Raw genomic sequence first — 25638 nt, forward strand, 5'->3', positions numbered from 1 at the left:
TCATTTATGTATATACATGTAGGAACAATTTCTGACATGCTTATTATTTTCACAAGAAATTCAAAATGCAACTTGTCAAGGTTCATGTCTTGTGGTCCACTGTATATATTTTGTAAACTGCTCACCCTGATAGGTTGTTTTAATGTAAAGACCTTATTTCATGATAGTTTCTATCCTTTAAGCCTTTATATCATGTATAAGCATACCTGGTTTTGATGTCTGTACATGACTGTTCCTATCTGTGTCAGTCAGAACATCCTCCAACCTCTGACAAAGTCTTACTACATTATAAATCTGTCTGTTCACCTGTGCAGCTTTTACATTCACATGGATATTACACATTGGACATTCATTCTTTTCTAGGTTTATATCACAACATGTACTGAAAAATACAATAACACGTTATGACTGCTCCATTTAAACATATATACATGGTATCACCCTACATACTAAATAGTTAGCTATTTGGAACATGTCTGGTTATGTCAATTATTAGACACCAAAACAAAGACATTAGTACAAAGTAAATGTCATGACTTCAGCTCAATAGAGAAAACTTCAAAAACAGTATTTCACAAGTTAACCAACTAATAAAGTCAACATTTAAACACAATTTATCATACTTTGATTATTTAGGATTATCCTAACTATTACTATCAGAAGCAATATACTAGGTAAAAAGATATTCATCTTGGCCGTAATTTTCTAGTTAACTTATATCTACTGTCGTTACCATGATGACAGTAGTCCAGATGCTTGAAAAATTGGATTCAAACAAACAAATTGCATTGAGAACTGATTCTTCCTCAGTGTCTACATTGTACATTCAAATGAAATCCTAAAATAAGGTGTCTTTTTCAATTGTATTAGGTATTTATTCATGTCCACCTTGAATCTCCTCAGATATAAACAGTTCATAATCACAGATATAAGCAGACGCCATTACATTACCTTTACTGTAATCAGTATTTACTTACTTGCAAAAAATGTGTTCACAGCCACCTAAAGTACATGGACTTTCAGCTAATTTTCCACTACAAAAATTAAATACAAGTATCTATTAATGCATCAACTCAAATAAAACTTTGTCGAGGCAAAATTGACTATTCCATTTAGATTTATAACCTAATCAAGAATTCTACCAGAAAAATGAAGAGGCTAAAAGTATGATAGTTATGTAAGGATTGGAGGGACAGCTAATATTGCCTTTCAAACTGATATTTATCTACTAGTATCAAAAAGGGCAATGTTAAACAATATTACATACATTATAGACTATCTTTAAGAAATAAGATATCTGATAACAAAACTTATGTTGCATTTACTTATTTGTTGGCCTAACCTCCTACCTTTAGTCTGGTTGGCCTAACCTCCTACCTTTAGTCTGTTTGCTTACATCACTATTTGGACGCTAGGAGCAAACGTATGTTAAGTTTTTTTCAAGTGCAATGTTGTGATATGGCAGATTCCATATAAGAAAGTGAAACAACTCCCATAAGCACGTTAGGCAAAAATCATAAGCAATGAACTTCTGTTTTTGAATACATGCTTTACTAATAAAGATAAAGACAATTTGACCAAAAAAAAAATTATGAGCATCATCCTTTTTAAATAAACGAAGCCTTAAATATTATGTTTCTGACATAAGATTTGACAGACTTTATTGTTTCTGACATAAGATTTGACAGACTTTATTTTTTCTGACATAAGATTTGACAGACTTTATTATTTCTGACATAAGATTTGACAGACTTTATTTTTTCTGACATAAGATTTGACAGACTTTATTATTTCTGACATAAGATTTGACAGACTTTATTTTTTCTGACATAAGATTTGACAGACTTTATTATTTCTGACATAAGATTTGACAGACAAATTGAGTTTCTGACATAAGATTTTGACAGACTTGATTCTGACATAAGATTTTTCATACACAAGATATTTTGACAGACAATATATATTTGTTTTTTTTTTACTGACATTGGAAATCAAATCCTAGTTGAAAGTCATTTTTAAAACTCCTGGAAAATACTGCAGCCTAACATCTAACAAGATTTCACTACAGGTCAAAGAACTTTAACTGTTAGCACATTCAAATGATTCAGACATAAGAAAACAAGTTTGACAGATCTTATGTAGGAAACATATAAGTTAAAACTATTGCTTGAATAAAGTTAAATGAAAGAATCAACATGTGTTTTTTCTTATGCACAGCATGACTTACAGTTTTAACTGGCATATATTGGAACCTACAATGATTTTGAAAGTTTTTACAGCAATGTTCCTGACATAAGATTTATTGACAGACACTGAGCTATAAAGCAAGATATTTGAAAGTGAAAAAAAATATATATCACAGATGTTTTTGACTAAAAAAAGTAACAAATTTGGGAACAGGGATGTTTGAATAACCAGACTACACTAGTAAATACCAGTATACAAGTGTCAACATAAAGCATTGCAACACATTAACATTGTGTAAAAAAATGGGAGTTAATTCTGTCAAAATTTTTGCATTTTTTCAACTTGTTTTAATCATTTCTACTTTAAACAGAAACAATCATATCCAAAAATTATTTTTATAATTTCTTCTAACATCATTATTCCTCAAAACATTCACAGATTATCTTTAAAATAACAGTAATTATTATTTTTATTTATTTATTCATTTTGACAGACATTTCAATTTCTTATATGGAATCTGCCATATGAAATATCCATTTGTTATCATTCAAAAATAGTTAGCAGTCAACTGTTTATTTACTTTATAAACAGGTTTTTAGTTAGTTGCTATGTACAGAAACTGTTGCTGGGAAAAAATAATTAAAAGTTTAATTTTCCTTCATATTTCAAATATGAGTCAATTTGTTTAACCTGTAAAAACCTTATTTTTTTCAATTTTAATCACAATTTTCTTTGGTTGCTATGAGGAAAAATTTGGACAATTTTATGAAGTAATTCAAGTTTCCATTCAGTTTATTCATAGACAGTCAATTAACTCATTGTTTCCTTAGAAATAAGCTAATGTTACAAGATTTAACCCAAAATTAACATTTTTCATTATATAGGGATAAAACCTTTACCATGGCAACTAAATTTAAACATTTTTGGGGGTAAAATTTAAAGATCTGACTTAAATGTATAACTGACATGACTGACAAAAATTTTAAAAGTCTTACTGGCCTATTTAAGATACAGTCAATATTTCATTAAAGTAAGCTTTTTTTAATATTTTTTTGAAAAATCCTATGGGAATGAAGTATTTACAACTCTTCTATAAAAGCATGCAAAGCAAATCTTTGATCAACTTGCTTGCTATGTTTGCTGGGATGTTTGTAAACAATAGGTAGGCGGAGTTTCAGTCTGTTTTGTATATACTGGAATTTGATTAGACAATAAAAATTGACATGCAATAAAGTTAATGTTTATTGTCCAATCAAATTCCTGTTTATAGTAAACAGACTGAAACAGACTACCTACCTTTTGTTTACAAACATAGCAAGCAAGTTGATCAAAGGTTTACTTTGCATGCTTTTATAGAAGAGCTGTAAAAAAAATATTCTCCATGGAGGAAAGGGTTAAGAGCATTTTAGAATCAAAGTAAAAGTGACTTTATATATATTTACACACTGAATACAATAAATGAACAGGGTAGGAAAAGCAGGAAAGTAATTTTTAGCGTGTGATGATTAATTTTTTTAACTAACACAAAATGTAGTGTATATATATAATGATTAATAAGGGAAGCCAAATATCAATTCCTAGTGTAGAAAGTGTTTTGTTATTGGTGGTGAACCTGTTTTACATGCAAACATTGTATGGTTATCCTATAAAGGATGGTTCCACAGAAGAAAGTCCATAATAAACAGCCAGACAGATAGTGCATGATACACCCTATTTGTGCATATTAAAATTGTTGAAAGAATAAAATGGCTCTGAAGAAAAGCATGCACGAGGATACCCTTTATTAAATCAAAAAGTTGTTACGTTCACCAATTCCAACAAATATGTAAAGTTTCCACTAAATAAATCCAAGCAAACTCAAGTTATAATTATGGTACAATATGGGAAAAGTTTACCCCCAATCTGACAATTAAAGTCCTATAACTCTGGAGGAACAAACTGGAAAATAAAATAAATCATCAATTCCCACAATACTGTACATGTAAAGTTTGGAGTAAATCAATCCATGAATACTGGAGTTAGTGTGCAATTTGTGAAAAAGTGTCTTTAATGTAATAGCAGTTTTACTTTAAGTTCCTTAACTCTGGAACAACAAACCAGAAAATAAAGAAAATCACAAGGAAGTTTCCTGTCAACAATCCCCACAAAAAAGTTTGAAGGAAATCAATATTCAGGAATACTGGAGTGAGAGATTTGTAAAACACTGCCTCAAATCTAAGATTCTTATATTTGTTTTCTGGAATAACAAAGCCAAAAATAAAAAAATTTGAAAAGGAGCTTTCCTCCGTCAATTCTAAAGTTGTATTAAAGTATTGACGCCACAAAGAAAAAGTGACTGTTGTATTGCATCAATGGTTCAAGAGTCACAGATTCCCAAATAGTGATAAGGTTTATTGCCATATTGGTAAACCATAAAACGTCTGGACTTTGACAGGCGTATAAAAATGTAACAAGAATATGTGAAGTCCTATGATATATGACTGCAAGTATGAGAAAGTAATTTTAATTTGGCAGTAAAATATAATGAATGAAAAATCTGTTCTTCAATTATAATAAAATTGTAATGAAATAATTGGGCTGCACAGGCTCCATATCGGCATATGGCCGAACTGGTAAATTGCCGAAACGCCTTCTTTCCTTTCAGTCTTCATACCAGGATTTACACTTTAACAGATTCTGTAGATCTTTTAATGCTTCAAACGTTTCAGGAAACTCTGTTGATGTCATGTTTATAATACATGAATTTATCATGGAATACTCTCTCAACTTTGTTTTTGTTTTTCCGCGCCAAAATAATTACCGGAAGTTGTTACTTTCCCATGAATCATCATTCAGAATGGAGTCTGCAGGAAGTCTGATTCTCGAAGTTGATGTCAGAAAAATATTTTCATAATTCTATGACAACTTTGAGGTTAAATAGAAAAGGGTATATCAGATTTATGTTCTAAACGCGAGGTTTTTGCATTCATGTATACACCCGCAATTTTTTTTGGAAGAAGACAGGAGTAATATGAGGTCCACTTGACTAATTTTTGCTTTTTATATCATGTTATTTATAAAATATTCACATGAAAACTTTTACAAGACTTCACGCCACATGTAGGAAAACTTGATTGGAACATAATAAAATGTTCTACATGATGGATTGTTCATGATACATGCTGAATAAGAAAATTCTATGAATATGTTTACAGAATACAGGTTGGGCCTTTTGGAATTCTGTGCCCAGAGCGATTTTCTGATTTTGGCCACCCCTCAGAACCCCTTATTAAGCCCTATTAATTCTGTCAGGGATTTTTTTTTATAAACTACCAAACCTTGAACTGGTGTCTTTACAAATACAGCACCATTCCGTACACCCTACTATATGCAGGTAGGAATTCACTATAGTATAGAAGACTTATTAGGAGCCTTTCAGAATCTGTTAAAAATCTTAACCAATTTTTTGGTTATCGGTGTACCTGTTTTTTTTCGACCGTAGTCATTTTTTCCATAGACAATTTGGCCACATTATTACTTATATGCATTTAGTGTTTTGACAGAAATTTTTTTTTTAAGAGGGATTTTACAAAAATTCATGTTAGGCCATTTAAAATTGAATGTTGATTTCTCCTTAACAAGATAAGATAAGAAAACTTTATTTTGATTCGGCATAAGTTAAAAGACACAACACAAGCTCTAAGGAGCTTTTGACCGAATATAAAAACATACATAACATAAAAACAGTCTAATTTGACATATAAAACAACCTGTAATACGAAGTTAAATCTCACTTACATAGCATGCAATAAAAATTTAGCAACAAATTTAAAATGAAATAAAACATGCTAGACCAGAGCAACCAGAAGCAACATAAATAATAAAACATCTCAAGAATTATCTGCAAGCAGAACAGCGACATTCCAAACCGTTCCAGGACTGAACAAGACTTTTAAAATGTGAAAAACTATTTTCAGTCCTGTAATGGTTTGGAAGGCTGTTCCATAAAGTAGCGGCAACAAATTTGAAAGATTTTTTACCGTAAGGGGTTAACTTTACCTGTGGAACATCCAGAATATTTACATACCTGAGAGAATACTTAGATTTATTGACACTCACCAAATTTTGTAAGCACACAGGAGCTATATTATTTATATTATAATCTTAACAGTTTCTAGAGCCATTTTTCTAATCTGTCTGATCTGCAAGGAGGGCACCTTAGCTTTAAGTAAGAGGTCCTCGTAGGGGCTGGTAAAATCCTCATATACAAAACAGAGTGCTCTTTCCTGCACCTTTTCTGATTTTTTGGAATTTTTCTCGGTGCAAGAATGCCATGCCAAAGGACAAAAATTAAAATTACTAAGAATAAAAGTATGAAAAATAGTAAGTTTACTAATTTAAGTCTATCCAAAACTGAGCCCAAACGTTTTAAAACATTTAATTGCTGTGATGCCCTCCTACAGATTGAGCTGATATGAACATCAAAATTTAACTGATAATCAATTTCAATGCCTAATGATTTTACTGTTTTTTCACATGTAAGATTAGAGTTTTGAATATGTATAGATGGGTTTTGTTCAAAGGTCTTTTTGCCAACAGCCAAAACTTGAAACTTTTCGGGATTTGCTTGCATTTTATTCACCCGGAACCACTCAATAAGTATTTTTGACTCAGATTCCAAAGTTGAAATGATATATCCATAGACCACATATTACACAAGAAAAATTGAAAGGGTCAGCAGGCAGGAAAAAGTTTCATTACATTTGATTTTCCTGTGAAAAAAATGAAAACAAGGCACATGCAGTTTTGCTCTACAGAGAATTATTTCTTAAACCACTAACAGGAAATTTGTGAAGTTAACTTGTTCGACATAATATTTTGTTCTTAATTTTGTTATAAGCTATTGTAAACTATTATATGTATTGAAAAAGATATGATGTCAAACAAGTCCAAGAATTGACCCTCTTTTCGGACAATTTTCAATGATGCTTTAATTGTCTGATAATTTCTTCATTGAAAATGGTATGAAAAGTGAATCAATTCTTTTTTTTACGGATGACACCAAAAAAACTGACCCTGCAGGTTTAGGGGAACCCACAATCTTTTTTGGATGGCCTTATCATAATGTGTGCATTTACTGTGAACACAAGGACACAAGTTTCTTAGATTGCACTTGGTTAAGACATTTGGAATGTTTCCATTTGATTAAGGTGCTTGATTTACATAATTTTGATGACAGACAATAACAAATAAACATATTGTCATTCTTGGAAGGAAAAAAGGAGAATCAATTATTGAATAGTTGTTTAATAAGAAATATAAGTATGAGAGACATGCATATGTGGAGACCCACAATTGCCTTTAATGGGATTTTCACTGCATTGGACTTTTCTTGACCTGTACTTTAGATGGGCCTATTAAAGCTTAACAATACACTATGGTCTATGGATATTGTTTTGTGTTGAAGGCCTCTATTAACTTTTACTAGTGTCTGTGAGCTTTTAAATTTCCAGCACACCATGTGTTGCCTATTATCAGTTGGGTGATTTTCAAAACGTGTGATCACCTGTCACTTGTCAATTCCCTTATCAATAAGAAATATACATGGCAGATACTATTTTCACGAAGCGGGAAGCGTAGGGTTTGCTAATCAAAGCATTGTGGCCGAAATAAATGAATAGCTGCTATTTTGAAATAGCCTAGGAAAAACATTATGATCACTGCATAGTTTTTTCACCTTTTTTCCAAGGTTTTTTGAATTGGCTACAGAGAATTTTTGTTAGGGCTGTTCCAGATTTAAAGGTACTCATTTGCTTTAAAACTGTTCAAAAGTAATTACAAAATTCTGTGAAATTTCGGCCATTACAATTTTTTATTTTGATCAACATGATCAAAGGGAAATATAAACTGGAAATGGTGTTATTTAAAGGTGAAATGCTGCATCTACATTTTGTATCATAAATTATACCAGGTCATTATAAAATACAACTGAAAAGGGACATGGCTTTAAATATTTCCAGAAAAAAGGGAAGGGCATCATCAAAATGCAGCAGGTTACCAGGAAATGTTTTTCTAATGCACAAAATAATGGCTAATCAAATTTGTTGCATTGTATGTATTCCTTGCATTTGTGGAATTATGAATTATAACCAAAAAAATTTGTTTATCATGTTTATTACGTATATATTTGCAGATAAGTTTGGATCTTGTAAGATTTTACATCTAGTTGAGGACAGTCAGCAAAAATGGGTTGATTGTAAACTTAAGGGAAGGCAAATTCAGTATGTAGAGTTGAATCCAATATGGCAGAAGCATCAAGCTCCTTAGGCAACTGTGCTGTAGATGATTTATCTTTGCCTATTCCACAGTCTCCACATTTGGAGAGAGTTCATATAAGGGAGAGAAGCAACAGTGAAAATGACCTTACTGCTGGTTCACCACAAAATCTATCATTCCTAGATGTTAGTACAAGAGCAGTTGATTTGTCAAAGGACCCAACAATAAAAGTAACATGGGACATAAAAGAAGATGTGAGTGCAGATGATTGGATAGGTTTATATTCTTCAGGTATGTCAGAATTACATGTATAGAAAGATATCAGGCTATACATTTATAAAATGTAAAATTATCCATAATATATTTATATATATTTGTTTCTGGGATATGATCATCCTCTCAGATATCAGCAACTGAACTATACATTTATTGGACATGTGATGATATATTATGATCCATTCAAATATCTGCATTTATTTCACATGTATTTATATGTAAAATGATCCTTTCAGATATCAGCAACCAAACTATATATTTATTTTCACATTTATAATGTATTATGATCCTTTTAGGTATCAGCAACCAGACTATACATGTACATTTATTTCACATGTATAATGTATAATGATTCTTTTAGATATCAGCAACCAGACTATACATTTATTTTCACATGTATAATGATCTTTTCAGATATCAGTAACCAGACTATACATTTATTTCACTTAAATTTTTATAATGTATAATGATCCTTTCAGATATCAGCAACCAGACTAACATTTATTTCACTTTTATAATGTATAATGATCCTTTCAGATATCACTAACCAGATTATACATTTATTTTCACATGTATAATGTATATTGATCCTTTCAGATATCAGCAACCAGACTAACATTTATTTCACTTTTATAATGTATAATGATCCTTTCAGATATCACTAAACAGATTATACATTTATTGTCACATGTATAATGTATATATTGATCCTTTCAGATATCAGTAACCAGACTATACATTTATTTCACTTTTATGATGTATAATGATCCTTTCAGATATCACTAACCAGATTATACATTTATTTTCACATGTATAATGTATATTGATCCTTTCAGATATCAACAACCAGACTAACATTTATTTCACTTTTATAATGTATAATGATCCTTTCAGATATCACTAACCAGATTATACATTTATTTTCACATGTATAATGTATATTGATCCTTTCAGATATCAGTAACCAGACTATACATTTATTTCACATTTATAATGAATAATGATCCTTTCAGATATCAGTAACCAGACTATACATTTATTTCATGCGTATAACATGTATAATGATCAATACAAATATCAGCAACAAGACTAAACATGTATACCAAATGTATAATGATCTGAAATATTTCAGCAACCAGACTTCATTTTTAGCATATGCTTAATGATCTTTACAAATACTCGCAAACAATTAACTGTACATTTAATGCACATGAATGTTTAAAAAAATTATGGTTGATGCAAAAGTAGACCAGAAACATGAGAAAAGATTGAATTAGAAGCTGTGTTAAAACATATGTATAGTTTGCTCAGATTTATTGTCCCCACATAACATGTTGCGAGGGACATAGAAATACTGGGCATCTGTCTGTCCGGTCTTGCTAGCGCTCTCACGTGTACAATTCTTGCCAGATTTTTATGAAACTTATATCATAAGTTTATATCAGCAATGTCTTGGACGTTTGAAAATCAGTGCTGATCAATTATTTTTAATAGAGTTATGCTCCTTGGAAACATTAATTATATGGAAAATTGCATTGTTAGTGCTCTCATTTGTACAATTCTTGCCAGATTTTTATGAAACTATAATATAGGTTAATAATAGCAATGTCTTGGACAAGTACGAAAATCAGTGCCGATCAATAATTTTTAAAAGAATTATGCCCCTTGGAAACATAAATAATTTGGAAAATTGCATCGTTAAAACTCTCATGTGTACAATTCTTGCCAGAATTTTATGAAACTTATATCATTGGTTTATATCAGCAATGTCTTTAACGAGTTTGAAAATCTGTGCCGATTAATTATTTTTAAAAGAGTTATGCCCCTTGGAAACATTGATTATATGGAAAATTGCATTGGAAGTGCTCTCGCATGTACAATTTTTTCCAGATTTCTATCAAATTCATATCAAAGGTATAATTGTAATGTCTCAGACAATTTCAAAAATAAGTACTGATCAAATATTAATAATGAGTTTCCTTTGGAAATATAAAAATATATCGGAAATTGCTCTCAAGTCTTCAACTCCTTAGTAAGATAATTTCAATAGTTTTAGAAAACTAAAAAAAAATTTTAGTTATTGTCCTTGGACAGAACAGATTAAATATGTGCAACTCGAGGGACATTGGAACTCTGTTCTTTTATTTATTTTTAAATCACTGGTTTTGATTATTCTGTTTGGAATATCTGTCTGTATATAAAGTACATCTATAATTGTCGTTACCTCAATCCTGTCCTCTTTTCCCCAAATGTGACCTACAGAATTAGATTTATCATCGGGTTTGTACTTATAAGAATAACACGATGGTGCCACAAGTGGAGCATGATCTGCTTACCCTTCCAGAGCACCAGAGATCACCCCCAGTTTTTTGTGGGGTTTGTGTTGCTCTATCCTTAGTATTCTATGTTGTGGTTTGTGTACTGTTGTTTGTCTTTTCTTTTTTGGCCATGGCATTGTCAGTTCATTTTTCGTCTTATGAGTTTGAATGTCCCTTTGGTATCTATCGCCTCTCTTTTATAAAATATTTTACCTCAGAACTACAAGTTCTATCATCTAAAATTCATCAACATTCACTCTTATTTTATTACACAGTTTCTAAGTGACTCACTATACATCTAAAAGGTTGAATTTAAACTGAATAACCTTGGAACAACAGTTAATATCATTGTCATTATACATACACTACCCTCTTAATTACCTTTACCAATTTGTAAAAATATGGGAAATTGGAAGGTAATTATGAGATTTGTTTTCATGTAAATAGCTGTTGTAACACAAAAAATGAAGATGACTTCTATTATTGCCTATACTTGTTCTTTACTTAATCCCTATATTTTATTATCAGGGGAAAGTGACAAGTCTAAATTTTGGGACAGTAAAGGTCGTGGAGGAAATGGAGGACAGACAGGAGAACTTCTTTGGGATCTACATGATGTAATGTACAAATTCACAGAAGGTGAGCAGTTCTACTATTTTATACTTATAGTATGGATGGTTATGATACTGAAGATTGGCAGCAATGATGGTTTTGCTTTGTTGATCAATATTTAGTTGAGAACTTTTATTTACATGCATTGTTTTAAACTATTTTTTTTTTGCTGAATTGCAACAAAGACAGCCATTAAGAATATTTTGATCAAACTTGGCATGGTAGTAGCCCACAAGAAAAGGAAGATCCTTATTGATTTTGGGGTCATAGGGTCAGGGTCACATCAGCTATAAATAGACTGAGAGTCACTAGGTCAAACTTCAAGGCCACATCAGCTTTTGGTCAAAAGTTTGTTTCCAGTTGTTATCTTTTGAAACATATGTCTAACTTTTACTGAACTTGGTTTGATAATGCCCCTCAAATGATTGGAAAGACCCCTGTTGATTTAGGGGTCTAAAATTTCAAATTCATAGCAGCTATTCATAAACTAAAATGTTATCAAAATTTTGTCACTGGGTGTTTTTTGTTGACCTGTATGTCCAATTATTACCAAACTTGTTTTGATTATTCCCAATGGAGAGAGGAAGACACTTATTTATTTTGGGGTGAATAAGTGAAATGTCACAGCAGCTTTTGATTTTGTGAAATTTTAATAAAATTTTGTTTTCCTCATGTCTTTTGAACCATAGTTTGAACTTTAATTCTATTTGATTTGGCCATGCCCACCCCCATGATATTACAAACACCTCCTCGATAAAGACTAATTGGGTTTCATTTTGATAAATATTATTGAAATAACATCAACATAATTAATGCTAAAGTTTTAAATGTTTTTCAGTTTGTTATGTGTTTCATTAAAATACCAATAATGCAAAAGAAAAATAACCCATCAAAATTTTAAGTTACATTTGAACAGATATGTGTGAAAAATAAACTTTTACAACATGCTCCTTGATTACAAAGCTACATCATGGACAGTCTTTGTATACAACAATGCATGACATAAAATATCAATGATTTTGACTACTATTAATGACTGTGGATTCATTATTATTTGTTGGACCAATTTTCATGGATTTTGTGGTACAGGTGAAATATGAATTTAAGTGTTCAACAAATAAAGAATTTTCTGTATGCATGTATGCAGACTTTTGCAAAATCACGAAATTAAATATCCAGGCCTTGCGGTCATAAAACTTTCGAGCACGATTTTCGTACTCAGACTCAGAAATCAACCAATCAAAATCATGGATTTGGTGTTTCAAGCACAAATTTTGTACTCCGAGTACTGAGTTTTATGACCGAGAGCCCAGGAAGTCGAAAATGCAAGTTTTACTGATTCCACTAAAATTAGTACCCACAAAAATAAATGAATCCACAGTATAAGATTTTCAAAATCTTGAAATTGAAAACCTGTTAGCTTAGATATCATAACTGGTTTCTGGAACATAGGCTTATTTCTATTTAAAGAAATGTCATGCACATCCCTCTTACAAAAGTTTCATTTTGTAACTTTTGACTTTACATGTATAACCTGTTTAAGCATGAAAAATATTGAACCTTTACAACTATAGGAAAGCCACATACAGAAATGGAGAATCCAACTTTGGTCAATTCAAGACTTTTTTTTAGAGAAAATAAAATAAAATATATAAAATAACTTCCTGATATGCTCTAAGTCTTGAAGTATATAGCTTTGTGTGATCCTATGTCCACCCTTTGCTTAAAAGGATCTGACTAATCTATCTTTTCTCTGTTTTAATGACTGATCAGGATCCTCAGGTTTTGTTGTAATGAAACACACCCTCAAAAATTTGAAAGCAGACATTTCATTGGTTGATTTGTAAGTTATCAGAACTGAAAATAAAACAGAGTGTTGTCAGGTCCTTGTAAGCATAGTTTGTGAGTAATGGTCCTAGATTGAATGAAAAATTGCACTTTACTACAATGCAATTTCCCTCAATCCACTGAAATCATGGAAATTGGTATCCCTGAAATTAAATCTATCCACAGATGTGCAATTATTATATATAAATGTCAAAGATTATTCTTACAATGTACATAAAGCATGTTAAGCATTGTGATTTGTGCACATTCTAATATTATTAAACTATGTTGTATGGAAGGCCAATTGAAAAAAAGCACTGTTCTGAAGTTTCCATGAATTATGCATTTGTTTTTTTCAATGTATTTGAATTTAAAGCATAGTGCTCAGCTTCAAAGGTCTTTACATTTATTTTCTCAAGTCAAAATCATTAAAAAAAGTATAAGATATACAGTAGATTCTGTTAGTTGGACTGTCAGTTGGAACAGGCATTTTACTTTGAAATACTGCATACAAATTTTTAGATAAAAGAGTTTGAGATTATGCACCCATGGTGCTTCTGTCATTATGCCCCACCTATGATAGTTTTCTGGTCTCTGTCTTTCTGTCCCAAATTCTGCTTGTCTTTCCCATATCAGGTTACAGTATTGGTAAAGGTAGTTTACCAAGAGGTTATCTGTTACTCTGCTGTTTCCGTACGTCTGTCTGTGTTTCCATCTGTCTGTCCATATGCCTTGACTGATGTTGATGTTGATGAAACTTTTAACAGGTGAAGAAAATTAGGTGTAAAGGATGTACATATGTTAAAGGGAGATAATTTAATTGAGTTATTTCAATATACTTATAGCTGACTATGCGATATGGGTTTTACTCATTATTGAAGGTTGTACAGTGACCTATAGTTGTTAATTTCTGTGTCATTTGGTCTCTTGTGGAGAGTTGTCTCCTTGGCAATCATACAACATCTTCTTATTTTTAAATTATAGGATTACAGGGTGGGGGCAAACTTTTTGTATGATCACTTGTGATTTTTTATAAAATGTGTGATTTGGAAAAGTAAAATAACAAATATACCGAACTCCAAGGAAAATTCAAAACAGAAAGTCCCTTAACAATTGGCAAAATCAAAAGCTCAAATAAATCAAACGAATGGAAAACAACTGTCATATTCCTGACTTGGTACTGTGTACTTAGGTAGAAAATGGTGGATTAAACCTGGTTTTAAAGCTAGCTAAACCTCTCACTTGTATGACAGTCGCATAAAAATTCCATTATATTTTATCTCTATGATGTAAATATTCTCCTTATGTCATATATGTTGTAAATATTAGACTGTCAAAGGATCAATTTTTATACGACCACAAAAATTTTTGCGGTCGTATATTGGTTTGACGTTGGTGTCGTTGTCGTCGTCCGGCAGGCGGCAGCATCGTCATGAAAAGTGCTGATGTGAATTTTGGTATTCTTGTTTGAAATGAATAAATGATTGAAATATAAATATATTTAATTTTTTTTAGATAATCAAAATTTCGACATATTCCAAAGTAAAAGCCCAAATTAGGGAAATTTATTAAATACAATTCTGCTGTTTATCTATCTATAACAAATGTAATCTATATTTCCAGATAATACCAAAGTTTGTTTTAAGTACTATATTGGTAATAGCAGTCAGATAGTAGCCACAAGTCCATCTGTGACAGTCATCAATAGTCAAACAGGAAAGGTAGGTATATTCAAATATCACTCTTGAGAAGTATAGAAACAGTCATACATGGAGGGTAAATGTAGCTAGCAAATAAGTGTGTCTAGCAAAACTATTGCTGAAAGACTGGAAAGGTTTATCAATGGGTGGAGGTCCCAAGATTCATAAAAGAAAAAACACAACAGGGATTAATCTTGGTCTAAAGGTCAGGAGGGTACTGTAAATTCAGAAATTATTGCGTGCATTTATTATTGCGATTTTTCAAGAATGGACAAAAATGCGAGATTAATTATTGCGATATCATGAAAATCTGCATACAGATATATGTAACAGATATCAGAATGCAAGTTCTTATTATTGCGATAGTCACCCAGTCGCATTATTCGCATTAATAAAAACCTCGCAATAATTTCTGAATTTACAGTATTATATATAGATTCCATCACTGCAACAAGTGTGTTACGATATTTCTCCACTCCAGACAGTTAAATTTTAATATTTAAAGCGCGAGGCTTGCAGAGCTTTTTAAATAATTAAAATTTAACTGTTGAGAGTGGAGAAATATCATAATATATGAGGAAGATTTGCAGAAAGTTGTGTTCTTTATATGTGACGTCATCAGGCATGGTCACCTTTTTTCATGACGTCACAATAGGAGTTTCAGAAGAAATGAAGAAAAAAAATCATCTTATAATTGATAGACACAGACAAAACATTTTTTGGGCCTGAAAGTAAAACAAATACTGTTGATACATTATTAAGTCTCCCAAACGAAGTTTGGGAAGACTTATTGGTTTTGCTCAGTTCTTATTATTATTATTATTCTTCTTCTTCTTCCTCTTCCGCCGCTTTTAAATTTGAACTTGTCCGCACCCGTTCTCCAAAACCGCTTGTCAGATTAACTTAGGGTTTCACAATATGTTAGACTAACATGTCTAGTGGTGCAATCAGGGTTTTGTTTGTGCAATGGGGTTTATAAAGGGGTACTTTGGGGGGCAAACAGAAAGGAGGGTTTTACTATAGAACCCTATGGGATTTTATTTTTAAAAATTTTCAATTGATTATAAATTGAAAACCGTTTGTGATAGACACAATCTTTTTAATTGAAAATGTTCTAGATGATAAAGCACATTAAATGAAATACAGGGTTAGTCCCCAGGGGTCACCCCACCCCCTGCCTTTTAAGAAAGTTCTTATATCTTGTAAGTGGTCAAGATCCCCACCCCTAAACCATATATATTCTGGTTTGTCATGCTAAGATAGTTTGAATGATATACAGGGTAAGTCCCCAGGGGTCATCCCTACCCCCTGCCATTTGAGAAAGGTCTAATATCTTGTAAATGGTTGAGATAACCCACCCCTAAACCATATATATTCTGGTTTGTCATGCTAAGATGGTTTAAATGATATACAGAGTTAGTCCCCAGGGGTCACCCCCACCCCCTGCCATTTAAGAAAGTTCTAATATCTTGTAAGTGGTCAAGATCCCCACCCCTAAACCATATATATTCTGGTTTGTCATGTGAAGATGGTTTAAATGATATACAGGGTTAGTCCCCAGGGGTCATCCCAACCCCCTGCCATTTGAGAAAGTTCTAATATCTTGTAAATGGTCGAGATCCCCACCCCTAAACCATATATATTCTAGTTTGTCATGATAAAGCACATCAAATGAAATACAGGGCTAGTCCCCAGGGGTCACCCCCACCCCCTGCAATTTAAGAAAGTTCTAATATCTTGTAAGTGGTCGAGATCCCCACCCCCTAAACCATATATATTCTGGTTTGTCATATGAAGATGGTTTGAATGATATACAGGGTTAGTCCCCATGGGTCACCCCCACCCCCTGCCATTTAAGAAAGTTCTAATATCTTGAAAGTGGTGGAGATCCCCACCCCTAAACCATATATATTCTTGTTTGTTATGCGAAGATGGTTTGAATGATATACAGAGTTAGTCCCAAGGGGTCATGCCGACCCCCTGCCATTTGAGAAAGTTCTAATATCTTTTAAATGGTCGAGATCCCCACCCCTAAACCATATATATTTTGGTTTGTCATGATAAAGCACATCAAATGAAATACAGGGCTAGTCCCCAGGGGTCACCCCCACCCCCTGCCATTTAAGAAAGTTCTAATATCTTGTAAGTGGTCGAGATCCCCACCCCTAAACCATATATATTCTGGTTTGTCATGTGAAGATGGTTTGAATGATATACAGGGTTAGTCCCCATGGGTCACCCCCACCCCCTGCCATTTAAGAAAGTTCTAATATCTTGAAAGTGGTGGAGATCCCCACCCCTAAACCATATATATTCTTGTTTGTTATGCGAAGATGGTTTGAATGATATACAGAGTTAGTCCCAAGGGGTCATGCCGACCCCCTGCCATTTGAGAAAGTTCTAATATCTTTTAAATGGTCGAGATCCCCACCCCTATACCATATATATTCCTGTTCATCATGTCTCGAACATTTGTATGACGTATAGGGTCTGTCCCCAGGGATTCCCCCCACCCCCAATGTTCTAGTATCTTGTAAATGGTCGAGATTCCCACCCCTAAACCATATATATTCCTGTTTGTCATGTCTTGAACATTTGAATGACGTATAGGGTCAGTCCCCAGGGGTTCCCCCCACCCCCATTGTTCTTGTATCTTGTAAATGGTTGAGATCCCCACCCCTAAACCATACATATTCTGGTTTGTCATGCCAAGATGATTTGAATGATACACAGGGTTAGTCCCCAGGCATCATTAATGCATATAACTTTACTGGACCAAACCAATTTTCACTGGACTTTGCCCAATGTCAGGCGACCCTGGGAATTACGAATTATGGGAGCTTCGTTTGGGAGACTTCGTAACAGCATCCTGTTACAATCATTTCTTGTTATTCTGGGGATACCAATTTTTCTGGATTTTGTGGTTATAAGTAAACAACAAAATTAAATGTTCAACTAAAACAAATTTTGTATAGGCTTGTATGTGGACTGAAAAACCACAAAATCAAATATCCATGAAAATACATTTTTCACTATAAATCACAAAAATTGGTACCCATGAAATTAAATGAATCCACATCAGAAGAAATGTCTATCCAGTTAAATTGTATATTTATATTTTGGTCAAGTTTTTCATATTTTAATTTATAAGTCTAAGTGATGCCATTTCAATTTAATGGAATTTAAGAGAATAGACTGAAATAACTCATTGATAAAAGATAAAAAAATGAGTTGGATTGCAAAAAAATCATCATGTTTATAATTCATAAACTGGTTAAAAGATGAAGTTACAGTATGTAGTTTCAGGCCATAACTTTGAAAGAAAATTGTAATCAAACTATTTCATAAAGATTGATTGGTGCAAGAAAGTGTTCAAATTTTGCAAATTGAAAAAATCCTACATTTAACTAGTAAAAATCAGATAAGTGTCTAATATTGTATTATTAAAGCATGTTAAAACGTGTCTTCAGATCTTAAACTTCCAATTCATTGATGTGATAGAGAGATATATTGTATGTAGACTATGACCTATAGTTGTTAATTTCTGTGTCATTTGGTCTCTTGTGGAGAGTTGTCTCATTGGCAATCATACCACATCTTCTTATTTTTATGTGAAAGAAGAAGCGTGATAGCTGGCTAAGTTTACTGGATTGTTCACATGTAATACTTCAATTAATCTTATAGAGAAGAACAGGATCTGGCTTGGAGTCCATAATCATATAAACAAATATTAGTCTCATTGACATTCATTATTTTATATTATATTATATGAAAATTATTTTATTTTGTAAAAAAACAATTCAGTCCCCTTTTATATTGCAATAAACATTTCAGTCCCTTATTTTAGATTGTAAAAAAACATTTCAGCCTCTTGTTTTATATTGTAAGAAACATTTCAGCTCCCTTATTTTATATCGTAAGAAAGATTTCAGTCCCCTTAAATTATATTGTGAGAAAAATTTCAGTCCACTTATTTTATATTTTGAAAAAAACATTTCAGTCCCCTTATTTTATATGGTAAGAGAGATTTCAGTCCCCTTATTGATATATTGTAAGAGACATTTCAGCCCCTTATTTTGTGTCTTAAGAAACATTTCAGTCCCTTATTATAAAAACATTTTTTCCTCTTATTTTATATTTTAAGAAACATTTCAGTCCCTTATTATATATTATAACTTGTTATATATTATAAGAAACATTTCAATCACCTGATATTAGTTATAGTGTGGTTGTATGGCAATAAATGTTACAAATTTATTCACAGACTGCCATAATTTGTTAAAAAATATTTAATCTTTATCAACAGTTAGATCCTTATTCCATACTGTTTGATCAACTGGACATTTATTGTAAAATTGAGTATTTTCATTTATTTTTTTGATTGATTTGCCATTTCAATAAGATATAGGTAGTGAAGGAATTTTTTTTCTGTTCCATCCCATATTATGTATTTTCAGTGATCAATTATTTAATTTTAATGAATTTCAGTGAAATTTGACAATTCAAAGTATTGAAAATAAAATCAATACCTCAAAAAGCATAACTGAATGAAGTAGAATTTTCCAGAAATTTGACTGCATTTATAAAATATTAACTAGAAAACCTGATCAATCCCAATGACTTGAATGTTAAATAGATGAGAATCTATCCCATATTTGTACAGATTACCTCAATTTGATATCATTAACTGTAACAGTGTGAAGTTAAATGTAATTTGCTGTACTAATGCTTTAGGGGATCACAGTAATTTATTGTCATGTTGTTTGATCTTCATTGCGGTTTGTCAATGAGGTGTAAAAATGTTACACATGACCAATCGTTAAACATTATGGCCTTGTGCATGTTGACCAAATGTAGTCAGGACAATTTTTATTAGTGTCTGTCCATGTTGAGTTTGATTTAATGGAATTCTATATAGATTTTCCAAAAGGAATTATTTAAATGAAACAGTTGCGTGGGTGTTTGATTTCACAGGTAAGACAAATGATGTTCACTGTGCATAATATACAAACAAATACTACACTGGGAAATTGGTGTTTTAATGAAATTCGATCAGATAAATTGACCTTGCATGTTTGTCTTATTCTTTATAAAATCATATTCTATACCTGTGTTCTTGTCATTAAAAACACTATTGTAGAGTTCAGTGCTTTTCTGAGCTGAATTGAATTTTAAGTCTTAATATGTAGATTTTGTTTTTTTACTGATTAAGATTTAGAAAAGGAGGAGGACTTACTATTCACAAAACCAGTTTATCCCCCTATTTGTTAATGTGCCTGACCCATAGGAGTTATATTTTGGTGTTTGTGTCCACTAATGAATTTGGCACTGATAACACATCTTATATAATCTCTGTTGAATTTATTCACACCTTGTCTATGTTGTCTAGAATCAAGTATTATGGATGCTTGACTACTTTTTACACCTTGTCTATGTTGTCTAGAATCAAGTATTATGGATGCTTGACTACTATTCACACCTTGTCTATGTTGTCTAGAATCAAGTATTATGGATGCTTGACTTCTATTCACACCTTGTCTATGTTGTCTAGAATCAAGTATTATGGATGCTTGACCACTATTCACACCTTGTCTATGTTGTCTAGAATCAAGTATTATGGATGCTTGACTACTATTCACACCTTGTCTATGTTGTCTAGAATCAAGTATTATGGATGCTTGACTTCTATTCACACCTTGTCTATGTTGTCTAGAATCAAGTATTATGGATGCTTGACTACTATTCACACCTTGTCTTTGTTGTCTAGAATCAAGTATTATGGATGCTTGACTACTATTCACACCTTGTCTATGTTGTCTAGAATCAAGTATTATGGATGCTTGACTTCTATTCACACCTTGTCTATGTTGTCTAGAATCAAGTATTATGGATGCTTGACTACTATTCACACCTTGTCTATGTTGTCTAGAATCAAGTATTATGGATGCTTGACTACTATTCACACCTTGTCTATGTTGTCTAGAATCAAGTATTATGGATGCTTGACTACTATTCAAGAATTCTTAATGTTTTGTGTTTTTGTGTTCCTGTCTCATTTATATAAGCTCTACTTTCTATTAATGCATTAATAAAGACTAGGAGCAATCAGTAATAGAATTTTTTTATTCTTTTATTTCAATCAAGGGATTCAAAATGCAAAATTTTTTATTACTTGGTTTTGACAGCTTTATTCTTTAATTTTTAAGATGTTTGCTGCTCAGAACATGTTGAATTTAATTATTTGAAATAAACCTAAAGTTCTTTAGATAGGCATGTTAGGAATTATAGATATGAAGGTATTTTTTTTTTATCAAATGTGACTAAATGATGTTTATTTCCAACTATACACTCTAGTGTATTATACTCCAGGTGAATTAAAGTATGCTTAAGGTAAGAAAAGACTATATTTATACGAACTAAATATAAAACGGGGAAGGAAAATGGCTGATTAAACCAGTATGTTGCTCATTTGAAAATGGGAATGATTTTTAAAAGTTGTAATTTTAGCATCAATTCATTCATAAACAAGAGAGAAATATGATTATGATATTATTAGTTTTAAAGTAGTGTATAACAGGGAATATATTGTTGTTATTGTGGAAATTTTTTCCTGAACTGGTACAAATCCTTATTTCTTTATTTTGATAATCAAGGTATGCCTTTCTTTGAGTCGTTTACCTTTTCTGACTGTGTATATTATGAAATTAGTAAGACCCTTTTTGAATCCTTCTCCCTTAATTGCCTTTTGACATACATGATCCATGACCTTGCCAGTTTTGTTATCATTAATGGACTTTTATGCCACAATAGTTATATAGTTGTCATTAGTGTATGACCTGATGTTATCCAGCACATATTCCATCAGTAGAAAGCATAATGAAATAGGGAGAAAGTAAAAAGCAATTTAATAAATGAAATCACAAAATTACCCAAAAACACTGTAATGCCCAGTTGTTGGAAAAGTATAGCTAATGGACAGCATTAAATAACCACATTTAACTTGTGGATAACTTTTTGATTATTCGTTGATAAAGGGGGAAAAGGCTATTACTGTCTGTAGATATGACAAAAGATTTCCCCTTTGATATGAAATCATTGAGAAGCGTTAGTTGTATTCTGTATATAGATTTATCAGACATTTGTATGAAGCTTTATCTTATATGGAAATGACTTCCTACTTAATGTACCAGAAATCTTTACATCCTATAGCTAATTTGTAATCATTTAATCCATAACCATGTAGATAATCTCATATTAATTGGATTAAGAGGTGACATCTAAAATGAACAAAATCTGTTGAATAGATTACATGTAGAAGTTTTAAACAATTTCCTTACTTCATATTATCTGGAATTGGTAAGAGTGTTTATTGTGCATTTAGAAGAAAATAAAAATTAAATTTTTGCTATTAAGTTAGTAGGGAAAATTGATGATATCTAGAAAATTTTGCATGCTAAAAATTAAGAAATTTAATTTAGATATTAATACACAAAATAAACTAACGTAATTTATTTTATAAAAGAGAACAAGAATATTCTGCTCAAGTTTTCAGCTGGTGTTAAAGTGAAGATTTTTTAGGTATCCCTAATGGCCCCATTAAATTTGATGAATGAAAAAATAACTTTAAGACAAAATTGATCTGTCACATTGTTTTTATATGTCATTTAAAAACTGTATATCAGGATATAATAAAAGAGATGGGAAGTATTTGATCAGGAAATAACAGGATGACTGTATCTGATCATATTACAATAGAAATTGATACCTATCATTGTAGTTTATAGTCACCAGATGCATTCAAGTATTTTACTCATTCTATGGGTGTAGGTAAGTGTCGTGGGGTACACCTGATTTGTAACATCACAACATACTGTGTCTCTGGCATAACTTGCATAGCATTTACATGACTTATAAGGGCATTTAAATATTGACAAAATACTTTTAAAGTATGAATGTTAAACTGGGTCAGTTATAGTAAATTTGAAGTAGTATGAACACAGGTTTTATCTAATTTAGTAAAAGATAAAAATCTTGTGTTTACCAGGCTTATTATATTTTTGACATGTTATCATACATTATTATTATTATATTTTGCTCCAATTCTTGTTCATTACTGATTCGTTATTGTGTATATTCATTTGTCATACAGTTGACAATAGAAGTACCATGTATTAAGGCATGGAATATTTAAACTCTGTTACGTCAGGCTGGATAAAAACTTTCTGGCAAAAAATACTTCAAGGTAAATAAAGAAAACTTTACCTATTTGATATAACAGCTGTAGACAATTTTTCACTTTGTCAAAAAATACTTTTACTAGACTATCAAATGTAATAGACCTTATTTTTATCACTAGATCTTTATTAAATGCAGTACTTCTGTGAAAAGGCCATTCTTAAGCAGTGAAAACAAGGTCCTAATAATAGATGTTGCCTCTGGTGAGAGATGAATATTACAATACTGTTAGAATGTAGGGTTATAGAGACATACTACATTATCATATATTGAAGATGGACAAAAAAAGTCTGAAAGTCAATCCTAGTGGATTTAACAATGTATTATAAAATGACATGTTACAATAAAAGTCCTTTGATACAGACATTTTGTGAGAAAAGCATTGTCCCAAAGAATGTGCATAATCACTAATCCATGAGTTATTATAAAACAGCAAATTTCCATTATAACTTTAATAAATCAATTGATGTTCAGATCCTCTGATTAAATTTAAGAGACAGAATTCAATCAGATCCTGTTGACAAAATACTATAGTATTGTTGTTTATCAACTTAAGGTTCAGTACAAATTCAGGTTTCACAAAACAAAAATTATCTTAAATATAATTATAATATTCACATAAGTGGTGTGTAACAAATTCCACTAAGAAGTTAACTACAAGAAAACCTTTTTTTGTTACAAGAAAACCTTTTTTTGTTACTATCCAAGATGAAGTATTTATGATGTAATCCCTTTTTGACTGAAAAGAAGTTTTATCTAGTGTTATGTTGAACAAGTTTATAGCTATTTTCAGATTGGTTTTCATACAAAAACATGGCATAATTATTGTCTAGCAGTTCATTTTGACATGTTTACAGACGTCCACCTGACCATAGTACTTTACAGGTATACACCTTAATTGTAAAACTAATTATACTACTATCCTTAGTACTTTTACAGGTATACACTTTGATTGTAAAACTAATTATACTAGTGTTTGAATTATGTACAAGGTGCAATTATGTTGTAATTGTTGATTATTCATTTAACAGAAATATACAAATGAAGAATACACACATGCATTAGTGGATTACAAGAAGAACATAGTACGAATTATTTTGTCAGGTAAACATGTATTTATATATGCCCAAGAAAGGTGAATATCTGTTTTGTCAGGTAAACATGTATTTATATATGCCCAAGAAAGGTGAATATCTGTTTTGCCAGGTATTCAATTGTGTTTTTTACAAGACAACTTAACAGTTGTGCACTATAAAAATAAGGAGATGTGGTTTGATTGCCAATGAGACAACTATCCACCCAAGTTGAAATAAAGAGGATGTAAGCAATTATAGGGGACTGTATTGCCTGCAACAATGAGAAAAACCCATACCGTTTAGTCAGCTATAAAAGGCCCCTACATGAAAAAACGAAACAATTCAATTGAGAAAAACTAACGGCCTAATTTATAACAACACAATTTACGAAAAACAAGTATGACAGACAAGAACCAACGACAACTACAAAACTACAGGCTCTTGACTTGGGACAGGCACATAAAGAATAACTATTCTTTGATAATACCCAGATAACAGTGTTTGAATTACTTTTTATGCCCCCTCTGTAGTGTCCGTCCGTCCATCCCAAAGTTGGTTTCCACTCTCTAACTTTAGTTTGCCTCAATCAAATGTTATGAAACTTATACACAATGCTTATTACCACAAAATACAGATCAAGTTTGAATTTTGGTGACGTAAATACCGTTCTAGAGTTATATATGCCCCTTTACAAATGGAAAAATTGCTGAATTTTTCGTTTCTGTTCTCTAACTTAAGTTTGCCTCAACCAAATGTTATGAAACTTATGCACAATGCTTATTACCACAAAATACAGTTCTAGAGTTATGCCCCTTTACAAATGGAAAAATTGCTGAATTTTTCTGAATTTTTCGTTTCTTTTCTTTAACTTAAGTTTGCCTCAACCAAATGTTATGAAACTTACACACAATACTTATTACCACAAACTCAGATCAAGTACAAATTTGGGTAGCGTCACTTTTGCTGTTCTTCAGCTATGTTCCTTTATAACTTAATATGCAAGCGGGGCATCATCTGTGTCCCATGGACACACTCTCCATTTATTTGAAGTACTTTAACTGTTTTAAAAAATTATAATTATTATATCTACATGTGTTCATTTTACAATTTTCAAACAAAGCTAATTTTGCCCACTTTTAAGAGAAAAATAAA

General features: G+C 31.6%; 2 protein-coding genes across 2 annotated transcripts in view; one reads left to right on the top strand and one right to left on the bottom strand.

Moving 5' to 3' along the window:
* Positions 1–4973, bottom strand: part of LOC127730523 (BRCA1-associated RING domain protein 1-like) — a 41702-nt gene extending 36729 nt beyond the window's left edge. The window contains exons 1-3 of the mRNA XM_052238954.1: positions 4841–4973; positions 978–1034; positions 207–382 (exon numbers count right to left, since the gene is read on the bottom strand). Coding sequence (XP_052094914.1) covers positions 207–382; positions 978–1034; positions 4841–4938 — 331 coding nt within the window. The 5' untranslated portion in view covers positions 4939–4973. The remainder of the gene's footprint in view (positions 1–206; positions 383–977; positions 1035–4840) is intronic.
* Positions 4974–5016: 43 nt separating this feature from the next.
* The window catches only part of LOC127730519 (E3 ubiquitin-protein ligase HECW2-like), a 56976-nt gene continuing 36354 nt past the window's right edge, over positions 5017–25638 (top strand). Inside the window, exons 1-5 of the mRNA XM_052238937.1 lie at positions 5017–5113; positions 8360–8733; positions 11565–11675; positions 15099–15196; positions 24442–24514. Of these exons, the coding sequence (XP_052094897.1) occupies positions 8469–8733; positions 11565–11675; positions 15099–15196; positions 24442–24514 (547 nt within the window). The 5' untranslated portion in view covers positions 5017–5113; positions 8360–8468. The remainder of the gene's footprint in view (positions 5114–8359; positions 8734–11564; positions 11676–15098; positions 15197–24441; positions 24515–25638) is intronic.

Source organism: Mytilus californianus, unplaced genomic scaffold (genome assembly GCF_021869535.1).
Source record: "Mytilus californianus isolate M0D057914Y unplaced genomic scaffold, xbMytCali1.0.p SCAF_2, whole genome shotgun sequence".
NCBI classification, from domain to species: Eukaryota; Metazoa; Mollusca; class Bivalvia; order Mytilida; family Mytilidae; genus Mytilus; species Mytilus californianus.